The sequence below is a fragment of the Typopeltis vanoorti genome, chromosome 18 (assembly GCF_054136105.1).
Source record: "Typopeltis vanoorti isolate ZY-2024b chromosome 18, IOZ_Tvanoo_1.0, whole genome shotgun sequence".
Taxonomy (NCBI): domain Eukaryota; kingdom Metazoa; phylum Arthropoda; class Arachnida; order Uropygi; family Thelyphonidae; genus Typopeltis; species Typopeltis vanoorti.
The window spans coordinates 13009516-13026293 of NC_143566.1; the positions used below are offsets into that span (position 1 = coordinate 13009516).

The 16778-nt window shown below is 35.7% G+C and overlaps 1 protein-coding gene across 2 annotated transcripts in view; it reads right to left on the reverse strand.

Moving 5' to 3' along the window:
* Positions 1-16778, reverse strand: part of LOC150096496 (methionine-R-sulfoxide reductase B1-like) — a 72723-nt gene that overhangs the window by 39537 nt on the left and 16408 nt on the right. For both annotated transcript variants that reach the window (XM_090408227.1, XM_090408228.1), the window contains exon 2: positions 15251-15399. In XM_090408227.1, coding sequence (XP_090264353.1) covers positions 15251-15399 — 149 coding nt within the window. The remainder of the gene's footprint in view (positions 1-15250; positions 15400-16778) is intronic.

The following is a 16778-nucleotide window of genomic DNA, read 5'->3' on the forward strand; positions in this document are numbered from 1 at the left end:
GGTTATTATTCCTCTTTTTCAAACCTTGACAAGACCACCATCTTGACTACTGCATACAGATCTGGGTGCCAGGATTTCTTGGCAATGAGGAATAGGTGGAGAGGATCCAGAGGTGAGTGACCAAGATGATAGCAGGTCTATGGAGTGAACTTTACGAGAACAGGCTGAAGATTTGTGTGTTACAGAAACTGGTTGATAGGACGAAAAGGTGTGATATGATTGAGCCATACAAATTACTGAAGGGTTTTTACAAAATTAATTCAGAGGAAATTTTTCAAAACAGGTCCTTTAGTGGGAGAACTAGGGTCATCCTTGGAAACCGAGTAAGACAGCAGTTAGCAAGCGTGTTAGAACTAGGTTTTTTGCTTGGAGAGTGGTGAATGAATGGAATAGGTTGCCAAAGTCTGTTGTGGGTGCCATGACTGTGAATAAGTTCAAAGCAAAGTATGATAGATATTGTGCAAATGTTGAATGGTGCTTGATATGATGTTAAGGGCCTCCCTTGATCAGTCTAAGGACTCCTTGGAATAGTCCATAATAATAACTCTTATCCAATTACTGCTAATTTTAACCTTTAACAAACTTTTCCAATACTTTAACTACCACTCCTGAGATGTTAATTCTATAATTTGTTACTTCTGTCTTGGAGTCACCTTTATGTAATGGAACATCTTACTCTCTTTCCACTCGCTTGGAACACTGCCAGAGGTGAAACTTAGACTGAACAACTTCAAAGGCAATGCCAATTCTATTGCACACAGTACTCATGCTGACATAACATCTAGTCCCACTGCTGTATTCACATTGATATTTTCCAATATGCTTAGCAACAGCTGATGTGACAGACTTATCTAGTTATGCAGTTTGTCAAAGTGATTACCCAGCAACCCAATATATATATATACACAGGTAACCCTCATATAACACGGATGTTAGGTTCCATATAAATTGTATTATGCGAGACTCAGATCACATAGAAAAAGTAAGGTCATGTTCCCATATAATCTTTTTTTTAGATTATATAAACAATAATGACATATCCAACAAAAATATATTTTCATTTACTTCAGGTAATTCATGTAAGTTAAGAAAACATAAACTATGAAACAAATACATAGTATAAACTTCTAAAAATTATGAATTGTACGTAAACTTCATTGCACATAATGCATAAATGTTTTAGGCAAAATAAAATAAAGTGCATATTTTAATCATCATTGCTGTCTTCAAAACTGAAAGAACGTAGATGTTCTTTATTTACAAATGGCAGGACATCGTCATCACTTGAAATCTTTTGGACATCATTTGCATACTTCGGCTGGTTTAGTTGTCAAGAAGTCAGTAATAAGACCTTGCTTACCACTATGCTGAAAACATTTATAAAGTTCATAATATGGAGCTAAACAAATATCCAACTGCCACGTGAATTTTCTGGAGCGCTCCATTGTGGGATCATTATCCGTAAAATAAATTCCTAACTTTGTTGCCAAGTCCAATCCTTGTGCTAATTTCTTTAAACTGAATTCTTTAATGGATTCATTACAATCAGAATCTTTGGCAGCATTTTCCCTGCCATTTGATTTGACATCATCTATTAATTGTACCAGTTCCTCCTCATTTAAATCCATTTCCCCATCAATTATTCCACTAATTTCATTTTCGACCATTGCAAAAGCCCTCTAAGTGGCCATTACTATAAAAATAAATGTTTTACATAAAAGAAGCATTACATATTGTATGTAACTCATCATATATATAGTGTGTACACACACACACACACACACACACACACACACACACACACACACACACACACACACACACACACACACCGGTGTATATATATATATATCAGGTCATCCTTCCATAATCATTTTTACTCTTACTTGCTTCACAATAAAAAAACGTTTTGGATTTACTTAGGCCTCCTTAGCTAAATTTCTCTCATAATCTGATCTGGCCTTCCTTATTATACTAGTTATCCTTCTTGGTTGCACTTTGTACTGCACATGAATATACTGATCACCTTTCTCTTTATATTCTCCCCACAATGTTTTTTATTCAGCTCTTGCTTTATGTCTCTGCTAATCCACATACCCCCCCCCACCAACTTTATTTATTCTCATGGCATGAGTATGCAAAGTCTGATGCTACTTCTCTCAAACAATCCCTGACCACTTCCCATGCACTACTGACGTTCTTTCCTTGTAGCTTCTTAAGACATAGCACTGCTCCAAGTTACCTCTTAAGCCTTTCATAGTTACCAACTTTATAATTCAACATAAACTCTTTTCTTGACAGAGAATTACACATTTAGCAACTTCAAAGAACAAGAGTGAAAGGACACTCTCCCCAACTGGAGACAATATCTACCTTGACTTACGCTTGGACTCACTGCAAGTTCTTCGGCATGAAACTCTTAGATTTCGATCTTGGAGTTTCTTATTCAGCTTTGAAATAATGAGGGATTTATTATCCCCTTAACTTAATTTACGTTGCCGAAAAAAATTGCCTCTTGGCTCTTTATTGTAGTTATAATATAATAATATATGGGTACACCTTTCTGGCAATTCATATAGTAAAGTATGTAAGTTCGGTTCACTTAAACCTTGGTATTATCCAGGTCTACCTACTCACTGATGAAACCTCAATAAAGTTCCAAACCGGTCTGGATAGTGACCTTCCCTCATAATGTAAAACAGTAATACATCTCCTAGGAGCTGCATTTTACATTATGAGAAAATATTAAGGACAGTGATCAAAACTTGCTCCACCTTTGCTCCGAGTTGCCCTAGTGTTGTACTACCAGGTGTTGACTTACACTTGGACTCACCGAAAGTTCTTCGGCATGAAACTCTTAGATTTCGATCTTCGAGTTTCTTATTCGGCTTTGAAATAATGAGGGATTTATTATCCCCTTAACTTAATATCTACCTTGTTTATAGATATCTTATATATTTATAGTTTAGCTAAATTTATAGTTCAGTTAAACTCAGAGTTTACAGGTATCTTCTAATGCTACTACCAGATCCAGGACTCTAAAACCCCTGGTCCCCCTCCAAGACATGCTGCTTCATGCAAACTATATAAATTTCACTTCTATCTTGCCACACCTACTTTACTCCTTCCAATCTATATCCCCATAGTTGAAGTACCCCATAAAAATTGCTCAGCATGCACTCAAAGCACTAATCTGCCAATGCCTGGCATCCACATATTGTGGACCCCTTGGTCTATTACATTCTCATTCATAATGCAGTTGATATTTTCAGTGCTTTTGCCTATTTTCATCGTCTTTGTCTTGCTAATTTTCATACCAAATTTATTACAACAGTTATTCAATTTAGGGGAATCTTGCAGACTTGTACTGGATTTGTTTAAAAGTATAACATCATCTGCATAAAGTAAAGAACTAAGATTAACATTTCCAATTTTGAAATCAGGTTTAATACTGCTATACTTTATAATATGATTCATATAGATAATGAATAACAGAGGGATGATGTGCATCCTTGTCTACACCAGGTTTAATATCAAACCATCCTCATGTATTTCCTTCAATTCTAACTGTTGACTTATAAAGCCAAAAAAAGATTAAGTATTGCTTGATATAATGCTCCATCAACACCATGTAGCTTTTCTCTTGGCACCTTGTCATATGCCTTTTGCAGAGCCACAAAACTTAAATACAGAGCTTTGTTATATTTCCATGTCATTGTTGTGTCCCATTTCTTTTAAATCATATATTTTATGTGTTTCCTTGAAGCCTCGCCTATGTGAGGCACGTGGTATCTCTGGGACACAAAGGAATAGCCCAGGGTCGAGCCAAAACCTATGTAGCAGACACTTCGTTACCAACCTCTCGTTTAGTCCTAAGAAAATTTATTTATTGAAGCTGCGCCACTTAGGACTATTAGATTAATTAGAATGTTAATCAAGAAGTTGGTAAGAAGTGAACAAAGATAACGAGATATGCAATCGTGACGGTATATTATTTTCTATAAATTTCCTGATTCTTAACTAATTTTACAAGTGGTGCATCGAATTCCATAAAGAGACAAAGTAGGTTAAATAGCAAGGTTTATTTAACAAAATGTACATACTACTAATAATACAAAATAAAAGGTTTCATTCAAATCTAGTTAAAGAATATATCAATTCTGATAACTCCAACACTTTCCACAGAAAAGCACATTAACTTTTTATCAACCTACACCATACACAAAGTATAAATCTCACACCATAATCTTAAATTTTTTGAATCTCAGTTAACAATCACTCCTTGGGTCAAATCCTCTTAAACATATTTTAGACATACTCAATATTCAAACTCGTATTATACTTATTCCACTCAATCTTCTACACAATAACTATCTTTCCTATAGTCCTTTCTAAGAAATCTCTCTGAGTCCTTCGTTTTTAAATTTACATAGCATTAATTCCATGGATTACACACAAGATCAAATAACAAATTATCTATTCACGACAGTTCCGTTCCTTTGTTACACTTAACTCTTTCTTCACTGCCTTGTTTCTATAGCACAGTTTAGGCTTCCGATCATCGATATGCTAATGTGATCTTCTATCTGACCTCTTTTGTTACAGCTTTTCGGACACATACTTTCCTCGACGTTCCATGCGACATAGCCTGCTGCAGTACCTCGGGATTAGACTTCCTGCTGAAAACCATCCAACTGCATGCCAGCAATGGACCTCGCACCACAGAGCTCCGATCGTCACGAGGTGAAAACTAAGAAACAAGAGAGGGGGAGGGTTCTAACCCTTTTATACTTCCTCCCTAACGGCCATCGCCGTAACTTTGGCCATTCACATGGCACTTAGAATTTGCCGTCACGTGCGTCTGACCTCATACTGTCCGATTCTCTCCTGCTACTTCTAGATACATTTACACAGATTATGTTGGTCTGGCCTTGCATGTTATTTCACAATAAAGGTTATTTTACTCTAAAGGTAATGTTAATCTTAACTCAGTATTAAATTATACAATTAATATTGACACTCTTTTCCTACATATTCCTTTTTTATATCAAGTAAGTAAAATCTCATTATTCTACAATTCTTTCTTTTCTTATTAATACATTCAAAACTACTCATACCTAGATAACAAGCATAATCTTATGTTTCTTATTGGGTGTTTGCTCTGTTAGACACTGATAAGATAAATTTCAATATTCTAACTTATCAGGGTATAACATCATTTCCATCTTATATTTCCATGATTTCTCAACTATTTGTTATAAAGTGAATATCTAATCCTGACAGCCTCTATTTGACTTGAATCCAGCTTGTTCTTCACCAATTCCTTCACAACTGTTTCTCACGTAAACTTGCATAAATCTTACCAAGGAACACTCAGTAGGGAAATACCTCTGTAATTCTCACACTGTTTTATTTCCCTTTTTAAGCCTCCCAAATTTGGGGTAGTCTCATGCAACCAAACTTGTTGAGGTTTGGCATGTTTCTAAGGGCTGAGGTTGATTCCATGAATAGTCTTTCATATTTGAACTTGCTCCGGTGTATTATTGTGGCTTTCTTCCAATGTATTCTGTGGTGTGTATCCAGAGCATGGTCTGCAAGACCAGAGTGGCTGTACTGGTGAAACCGGATGTAAGCCTCCCAAATTTGGGAGGCTTACATCAGGAGACCTTCAGTCCAACGGCCAAGAATATCTACATAGCCCGCTAGGGGGGGGGGGGTGCCATCAGGACTTTTAGGAAAACCATAGCTACCTCGCTTCGTTCTTATTTACTGTGTTTAGTGCCTGCATGCACGTGTCTTTATTGTAAGTTCCTTTTGAAGATGGCAACACAACGTTGCCAAAATATTGGAAATACATTAAAGTTTAATTTGATGTATATTCAATTGTACATTGTAATTTCCTTAAGTTATTTAAGTAAGCATGTGTAACCGACATTTAAGCCTTTCTACAAGAATTACTATCATCCACAGAGATTCCATCGCATGCAAGGCCTGCCAATACGGTAAAATGAAACTGAAGCTATCAAAGACAACTAAATCGTCTGACCTTCCTAAAACACTGCCAGGGTAATCAAGTAATCCCAAATTGTGTTAAATTCAAGCACCGTTTCCTTTCAAAAAAGGCTCTCAGAATTTATAACCGCGTGAGCCAAGCTTTGCTACGAGAACAAATTGCCGCCACTTGGTTTCTCCTAGCTAATGCCAACACAGCTATTCAGGCGCTTGAAGGAGAGCTTTCCAGCACGTTAAATCACGAACTTTGGTCAATTTTGTATGACGTCTCGTGCACTGCGGTGGATAAAGAATTTGAGAAAATACGGGGTCGACATATCAAGAAATTTTAGAAATTAAAAATGAACTTTACCTCTGAACCAAAACTTCCTACCAATACGGTAGTCAATCTTTCTTCAGTTACTCTGAAGTCTGAAGCACTCAACGTGCTTTCACGTGGCCACAACTTCACCATTGCTCCCAGAAAAACTGGCCAAGGATATAATGATCCAGATCGTGTCATCGAATATAAAAACGATGACAAATATCCAGATATTTTAACGTACCACTGTATTATCCACCAACAAGTACTGTGTAGTAAAAGATTAAACACAAAAGATGTTTTGGATATTACATTTAAAACTGTAAATTCTGTTTGAGGAAAAGCCCTGCAATGCTGGTTATTTAAATTACAGGCAGAGGATGATAGGGAACTTCTGTTGTACAATAATGTTCGCTGGCTCAGCAGAAGTCAATTTTTAGAAAGATTTCTTGTATTAACGATATAAAAATTTTTCTTGATGAAAAAGGAGATATTTATCCACAATTGAATGATAAAAGATGGTTGTTACACTTATAATTTTTAGTAGATTTCTGTACAAAATTAAGCAATTTAAATTTAGAGTTACAAGATAGAGATAAAAATTTAATTGACACGTTAAGTTCAATAAAAAGTTTCCAACAATACTTACTTTTATTAAAGAAAAATATAAATGACCGCAAATTTAGACATCTCCTATATTTATTAAAATTTTTTGAACAAAATCAAGAAATGCTTCCCTGTAATTTAAAAGAATTTATTTGTGAAATAGAATTAAATGATTGTATCTTTTATCAATAATCCATTTCAAGAAAACTTGAACATCACAGAAATTTCAAATAAAATTAGTGGGCTGTTTGATATAAACCAAGCTGAAGTAGAACTTCAGATAATAAACATTCAGAATAGTTAACATTTAAAATCAATAAACAATGAAGTCATTTGGAAGATGAAGAATTTCCAATATTAACTGATATTGCGCGAAAAATTCTGTCATGTTTCAGATCGACATACTTGTCAGAATCCACTTTTTCAAATATCAATTTATCAGATATCAATTTTAAGAAACCAAATTACAAATGATCATTTGGATGATTATCTGCAATTGGCCACTTCTTCCTATCAACCTGACTATGAAAATATTGCGAGGTCCAAACAATGCCAAATTTCACATTAACTTTTTTTTTTAATCAACCAGCATTAACTTGTGAGTTTGTAATCAATCTGTTGTTTTTTCTAACTTTGGTTTTTCAAAATAGAGAAATAAATATTTTATTCCAATATATTTGTTTTATTTGTTGTATTAAAATAATTAAAAGTGATAAATAAATTTTTAAATACACAAATAAAGTTTTTAGTTTCTTTAAAGTTTTTAGGGCTGGGAGAGTGGGTCCTTCGAAGTGAGTGCGCGCATTTAACTGCATAGTTGTGTGTAATCAGGTTGGGGGAACATGATCTATATAAGAGAGTAGATCGCCGGATAACTTAATATAGAAAAGTAGCTCGCATGGTAAAAAAGGTTGAACACCACTGATATAGGTGCTTGAACAGAAGAGAGCACCAAGTTTTTGTGGAGACTGAGGAAGATATGGACATAATGTCCATATCTTTCTCAGTCCTCTCAGTTCCTCTCCCAAACATGAGGAGGTATCTGATCCTGACTGGAGAAAAATAAAGCAATACAGTGTTTTGGTAGCACTAAAATTTACTAGAATTATTCACTACTGACTGAAAATTGGCAAGATCATGTTTAAAATATTAGTTACAGAAGATCTTTAACGTTGAATCATTGCAAGGTTTTTGAATGAGAGGCATGAAGCATGCTGTCATCAGAACCATGAGCAGGATTTGTGATCAGTGAGAGAATGTTAACGTACAGGAGGAAGAGTATGAGTAGAAATACGAGGACTCAGGGTATCCCAGCACACTGAAACATATAAGAAGAGAAAAACTATCTACCATGATATGTAGTGAATGCCCAACTTAACATCATTCCTTGCAGATTCTTATGCCATGGCATTGCTTTACACTGCCTCCTGGATTTGGCATAATCACCTGACCTGCAATTCCACATGCTCAGCCAAATCACAGATCAAGATTTCATGATCATGCTCACTAATTAGGGGCAAACTGACTTGCCTTGATTACTGACAAGTACTTTAATCACCAAACTCAGCTGTCAAACCACAGATCTGCTCTACATGCTGTTTCAAGTAATTATCTCCCACTAAATTGTATAAATTTCATTTCCTTCCATCTATGTGATCTCTACTCCTAAAGTATGTTCCCATATTTAATGTTCTGCATAATAATTACTTGACATGTACTCAATGTGCTAATTTTCTAAGGCATATCAATGTCAGGGGTGCTTAAAGGTCAAAGCTGTATAACTGAGAGGAGACTTCCACATATCCTTTAAAGGAATGCATTGAACCTACCAGGGCTTCTGAGCTAATGTCCAATCCTCACCTTCTCGTGGTGTGCACTGTTAGGTATCTACCTGGATACTGAATGAATGAGGATGGGCTGGCAATTTCAGATTTAGCCAATTAAATTGTATTCTTATTGGCTTAAAGCAAAATATAAAATGATGGTACGACATGACAGAATTTCATACCAGCTGGGGTGTCCCCTGGTTAAACAAGCCCCATAGTTTTTTGTCAGGGAGCCAGCCCAAACAGCAAAAAGTCATCTAATGGCACAAATCCCCAAACACCCCAACTCAACATCAGACTTCAAGATCGGTACTATCAACATAAGAGGCCTGAATGGCAAAAAAGAAATGGAGCTAGCTAAGGAATTGGATAAGTACCAGATCAACATAATAGGGAGTGACTAAAACAAAAAAGACAAAAACTGGCAATCGGAGCAATAAATACAAAATGTTAAATTCAGGCAATGACAATCAAGGAAAAGAAGAAGTAGCCATGTTATTCAACACTAAATAAAAGGCTAATCTTATTGAATGATAGGCAGTCTCTAGTAGAGTAATATTTGCCCAAATCACAGTGATGTGGGCAAATATCAGAATGGAGAACTGGACAATGAGACTTATTTGTGCCTATGGTCCAACAAAAGGTTCTGCTAAGGTAGAAGTGGAGGAATGTTTTGAGGCTTTAGAGAAAGCAACTGACACAATCAAAAAGGAAAAGTTGGTCCTGATTAGAGATCTAAATAGCAGAGTAGGAAATGATTGTCAGACTTACAAAAATATTTTTGGAAAATTTGGAGAAAAGAGCAAAGCTAATAATAATGGCAAATACCTGTTGGATTTCTGCTCAGGAGATGGACTGGTTATTACTAACTCAATGTTCCAACATAAAAATGTGCACAAATTCACATGGAGAGAAGAGGCAAGGAATAAGAAAGGTCTCATTTACCATGTTATTGCTGATATTGATGTTTTCTCACTGGTGCACAACACCAGTTGTGCAGTTGTGTACAGAGGATTTGAAATTGGAAGTGATCACCATTTAGTTTTGAGCAAGATAAAATTGAATTTCATATTGAAAAGAAGAACGTGTAAGAAAGTTTTAAAGTGAATAAAAGTTGAACAGCTCTCAGATATGAACTGCAGACTAAAATACACAAACATTATTAAAGAAAAAATGAGTTTGAGAACAGAATCCAAACCTTGGAGTTTGAATGGTAAGCCCTGAAGAAAACACTGATTGATGGCTGAATCAATCAGCAGGTAAGGTTGTCTATAAGGATAGAAAAATCAGAACTCCACAGTGGACACAGGAAGTTCAAGAGGCAGCAAAGGAAAAGAAAAAAGCATATCAAAACTTCTTGGCAAATAAGTCAGCTTGTGCTCTTAGAGAATATAGAGACAAATGTAAGAAAGCTAAACACTGAGTAAGTCATGGAAAGACTTTGGTAAGAACATAGTAAATAAATATCAAGAAGGTGGCAAGACATTCTGCAGGTTGTTGAAGTTCAGAAATGGAGGAAAGAGTGCTGTAAAAGGAATTACAGATGATAAAAGTGACATGAAAACTAGAGAAAAAGATATCCTTGAAGTATGGAGTAATTACTTCAAAAAATTACTAAATGAAACAAGCAGTGATAGCATAGTGGTAAAAAAAACACTCAATAAGGATGCAATCAGAAATACATATCCATACTTGAAGTAGAAAAAAAACCATCAAAGGCCTAAAATGTGGAAAGGCAGCAGGAGTAGATGATATTTGACCAGAAATGCTGAAGTATGGAAGTATAAGTCTTACAGTGCATAGTTCAGAAGGCCTGAACAGAAGGACGAATTCCAGATGATTGGAGTAGAGCTCTCATAGTACCCATATATAAACAGGGAAATAAAACTGAATGTGAGAATTACAGAGGTATTTCTCCACTAAGTATTCCTAGTAAGATTCATGCAAGTATACTTGAGAAACATTTGAGGATTGTGGAAAAAAGCTTGGTGAAGAACCAGCTTGGATTCAGGCCAAATAGAGGCTTTCAGGATCAGATTTTCACTTTATGACAAAGAGTTGAGAAATCTCAACATGGGAATATAACAAAGATCTGTATTTCAGTTTTTAGATCTGGAAAAGGCATAAGACAAGGTGCCAAGAGAGAAGCTATTCAAAACACTACAGTTATATGGTGTCAATGGGGCATCATATCAAGCAATACTGCGTCTTTATCTGAGTTGTAAGTCAGCATTTAGAATTGAAGGATGTACAGGAAGATGGTTGAATGTTAAATCTGGTGTCAGACAAGGATGTAGGTTATCTCCTCTGTTATTCATTATCTATATCAGGGGTCTCCAAACTATGGCCCAGTCAGATGTGGCCCACGATATGATTTTATCCGGCCTGCCAATTGGACTCATTTTTCAATAAGAATCCGCAAAACAAAAACATGGGGTGTTGATAGATTTCAAATGCATTAATTAAAATTGTGTTCAAAATATATTCCCGAATAGCAAAAAGTAACCGTAATCCAAGTTCCGGTCTTTCTGACTGTAAAAGGTTGGCTAAAAATGGACTAATTAAGAAAAAAAAAATTAAAAGAATTCAAAATGAAATAAAAAAGTTACATCTGAATAAACTTTTTTATCAACCAAAAAAAAATTTATGTTGCACGAAATAAGCACTTAAAAGTTGGTAAAAACATGATTAAAATGAACTAACCAGCAAAAAACGAAATAAAAACAAAATTTCCCGATCTGTATTCATTGACAGAAAACTCGAGATTATACGAAATTAAAAAAAAAAATTTACATGTAAATTGTCGGTGTATATTTGGTTGAAAAACTAAAGACTAGCAAAAATTTGCTGATAGTGTTCTTTGTCATTAATATACGACAATTTAATCTCACATACTGTGTGATCAGTTTTTATCTCCTTTCAATAAAACTCATATATCTAGTTCTAGAGTTTTTTATTACTACGGCCCACTGAACAGTGCTGAAGTACCCAAAGTGGCCCTCACAGCGAAAAGTTTGAAGACCACTGATCTATATGGATCACATTATGAAGGAAAGTGGTATTAAACCTGATATTAAAATTAGAGATGTTAATCTCAGCTCTTTGTTTTACACGAACAATGTTATACTTGTCTATATAAATTCTAAATAAATCTGCAAGATTCCCTGACTAAATTGAATAACTGTTGTAATAGATAAGTTATGAAGTTCAGTATAATAAGACAAAGACAATGAAAATAGGCAGAAGGATTGAAAATATCAACTACATTGTGAATGGAGAACCTATAGGACAAGTAAAACATTTCAACTATTTGGGCACGATTTTTAGTGAAGATGGTAAATTATTATTATTATTCACGCCTTCTTGGAGTCAAGAGACTCATCATGGAGGCCTGAATAATAAAAATAATAATAATAATTTACCATCTTCACTAAATTAAATATGGAAATAGACAACAGAAATCAACAAAGCTGGTATGGTAGGAAGTCAATTGAATAAATTTATATGAAATAAGAGAGAAATTAATCAAAGCACTAGATTAGCTGTACACAAGACAGTGTTCAAACCAATTGTAACTTATGAATCTGGGAACTGGGTCAGAAATAAAACACTTGACCAAAGACTAGAGACCACTGATATAAGAGTCCTGAGAAAGATTAGAGGCATGAACAGATGGCATCAATGGCAATATCATATTAAAAAACGAGGATATTAGGAAAGAACATGACAATGTCAGCATCCAGGAATGCATTAGCACAGCTAATCTCAGGTGGTATGGTCACTTAATCAGAATAGGAGAGGAAAGATTAGCAAAACAAGTGTTCTCTGCCAGGTTGGCAGGAAAAAGACGCAGAGGAAGACCAAGATATTGGTGAATTGATACGGTAAAAAGTGCCTCAGAAGATATAAATATAATATCTGATAATGTTGTGATCTTGACAGGCAACAGACTGATTTGGAAGAAAATCGTAGATAGGAAGTTAGTAATAATGTAAATTTTTCATATAGTACTATCATATCCTGTATAACCCTTGAGGGTACATGTCAGGAATTTGATGTCAATGTCATTCACATCTTACTTTGGTTGCTGAGATATATCAGCAACCAAACATTTATTTTGTCCTGCTGGACTCCATCTTACACCAGTTGGCTTCAAACACACTGCCTTCTGCCCACCTCTGTTTGGCTGCAGTTCATTAGCAGCCAAATTAAAGATTAGGACTTTTAGCCAAATTCCACCATCCAATGCTGAAAACTCCTCCCTATTATTACTGATGAATCTGGATGATATTAGTATACATGAACTTCAGCATTCCCTTAGGCCTAGCAACTACTTTTATCTCTTGTATTGTCTATTCCATTAAAATTCAGTACCCAAGACACTACCATTCAACATTTTCTGCTCATTTTTGTACCCATTTGCTTCAAAGATGCCAGCACAAGTGCATACCTGCTTCCCACTTAACAGCACTAGTTACAGATTTCACTTCCACAATGTCACTGAACAACACTTTCTTCAGACATAACTCCAAGTCGATTCAAAGGCATGCAGTCATAAAAATCTCTTCTCCCCCATCCATCATATTCATTTCATATTCCTACAAACTGCACACTACTCCTACTGCACAACCAACATACTGACTTTTGTTTGTAATCATCGTCCACATTCTCATCAGATCATGGCAATAGACTCAATCTTTGGCAGTCTTCTTTTTGCTTCTTCCAATAACCATTTCATATCTTCTCGCTTACCATTTTTATCTTTTAAATTATTTGCATGTTTGCTAAATCAATCAATTCTTATTTTACTAATTTGCATACCGACAGCCTCACTAACATCCTTAACATCCACATCTGTCAGGCACAATTTTGTCATGTCCTCATTAAACACGCCTCTTACACAATCACCATACAAAATTTTCTCCTTACTTTCCCACTCACTTTGTAGTATATTATTTTCTCTTTTCTTGCATCTTTTCTACCACTCAGATATGTTTCTCCAATCACTACAGCTCATTTTATCTGGAGAAGGGACTTCACGTGAGCATGCTATTTCACTCATGACAACCTCAATATTCTGCTAACCTTTCTCCACTGCACTTTTAACAATCTTGTCAATATTCACATTTTCCAACATTTTGTCGATATTTTCCACTACTATTACACTTTTTTTAAGTCCTCACCCCACCCCACGCACGCAAACTGTAAATATCTTCATTTTAGTCCTTCCTCCCTCCTCTTCTACACGTTATCCCGCTTCCGATGCAGGGTCCGCGTGTTACTTTTAGATGCGACTTCTTGTTAGTACTACTCCCAACCGACCCGTCGCCTGGTCTGCCGTTTGGGGGGGATATATTTTTGACTGTAGAGGCGTATGTTCACGGGGCCGGTTTGCCTGTTTGCAGGATGAAAAACGCCAGATAAACTGGCGGAAAAAACCCTACTGACCGCGACCAAGACCGGCTAACTTGGCTATGCCTGAGGAAGATCCTCAAATTCCTCACGTCTACAACGGGAATCGAACCTGGGACACTCCTTCCCCAGGCATATGGTTGCGAAGCGCAAAGCCACTAGGCTAACTGCGCGGTAAATATCTTCATTTTAGTATGGTATGGAAAAAAAAAAAAAAAAACAATACTGAATAACTAATATATTGTAGTTATTCATTACTTTTTTTGGGGGGGAGGGAGTGTCATACTGTATTTAAAATTCTCTCATAGAGTGCAGGTGCTTAAAATTTATTAAGTAATTCATTTGTTCAAATTCTGCATTATAATCATATGAATTGATTTACAATTCATACAATCATTATAATTATAAATCCAAGGTTCAGGATTTCATTCCTGCTCTGAATTCTGACCATACAAACTATTAAAATGTTTATTTATGAATAAATAGAACAAATTGTGAGCTCAGCAAAAGGGATAAATGCCATGCAGGTAGTACAGCAGACAAGAGAAAGGAGAGAGGGAAGAAAAAGGAATGCATGGCTATGGTGATTTCACAATAAGCAGCATATACTTGGGTATGATAAAATCATGTTTTCCAAGTGCAAAGGATGTTAGTGATGCTGTGAGAATGCAAATGATTGTTTTGGTGGATGTAAATGAAAAGGTGAAGGAGGATTATACAGCAGATGCAAAATTTTCCAAATAATGATGGGAGAGAACAAGTGGTCACTCTTAAGTGCCCCGTAAGAGTGCAAGTAACAAAGTTTTTTTCCCTCTTTCTCTCAGAGTGGAAAATGAGCTAGGGAGACTATAGAAGCAATCGTAAGTGCTTTGTCACGAGAAATATGATAGGTATCATATCAATAATAGTTAGTGCAGGCCTCTCACAAAGTCTTTAGACCCCATGGAGAGGCTATATAATAATAATATTCAAGTGTTGATAAACTTTATTACTCATTTTAAGATAATTTAACTCCTAAGATTTTTTTTTGCATTATTTTAGGAGAATATGTTCTGGGCAACTGCATTTGAGATTTATAATTTAAATAACATACCTTTAAAGCTTTTGGCCTTAAAATTTCTGGTCTTTTAATAACGCTGTCTTCTTGAACAGTTTGAGTAAATGCTGGCCAAGGAGAATGATGAGCATATTTACAACGACTGGAGAACAATTTGTGACCACATTTGGCACATACATATATACCTATTAATGGTAAAATAGTTAAATTTATTTCTGCAGAAAATTGCAAGAAAAACATTTTGATTCCAAGTTTTAATAATTGCTTTAAAATGGCAGATATACAGACATCAAGACAGAGTGCAAAAAAAAAAAGAATAAATTGACACTTTTAATATCTTAAATGCAGATATAACTGTAACAAACAATACATTAGTATCATCATTATCAGAGCTCCAAAGAGTCAAAATATTCGTCATGGGAGGTCCAACTGTAACAGATACAGCTCCTCATACCATACTTTAAATGCATTCACAGTCTGTTTCATGTTAACCACACTCTCAGGCAATATATTCCAATCACCTACCACTCTCCATGCAAAAAACCTACTCCTTCCTCCCACTAAGTTCACTCTCCTTATACAATTTTCAGGAATGGCTCATGTTCTCCCAATATGAAAAATGTAAAGTTTCTATGAGAAACCTCATGTTAATCTGGTAATAACCTCTTAACTTATGTATCAAATATAACTCACCGCCCCTCTTTCTTTTATCTACTAGACAACATACAATATTTGCTCAATCCATCTTCATGCTCATGACTCCAGAGACCAGAAATAACTTTAGTTAAGAGTCTCAGGATTCTTTCCAGTATCTCTTCATTCTTTTGAAAACTAAGAATCCCAAATCTCTGAACAGTAATCCACATGCAGCCTGATCAAAGCCATATCCAGTGGAACTACACATCTTTACTTCTACACATCAGCATCCCCCCCCCTACACACATCATTGCCATAATCTGCCGTGCTGTCTCCACAATTTTAGCAATGTGTTCCTGAAATTTTAGGTCCTTATCCACCATCACCCCCAGATCTCTCTCATCATGTCTACTTCTAAAGATATCCCCACCAATTTTATACTCCATATCCTATCTTTGTTTCCAGAATTTTAAAACCATATAGTTTACACTGAACTGGCGACCCACTCACATGCCCATGCACCTAGTCCACTTAAATCCTCATGCAGATTTAGAACATATACTATACTCCTAATTCTACCCAACTTTGAATGATATACACATGCATTCACTGCCTGATCAAAAATATCCAGACACCTACTGATACCAACCTAATATGGAACTGGTCCACCCTGTGCTTATATAACAGCATTCAATCTTCTGGGAAGGATTTCCATTAGATTTTGATATGTTGTTACAGTAATTCCTTTTCACTCTTCCAGAAGGGCATTAGTAAGCCAGTTAGCATTCCAATTCATCTCACAAGTGTTCAAATGGGGTTGAGATAGGGATGATATAATTCATGAAACCATTCCAGCACAGACCTTATTTTGTGAATGTGGAGAGTGTTGTGTTGATACCGTTCTAGAATGACATTCTAGAATTATCTA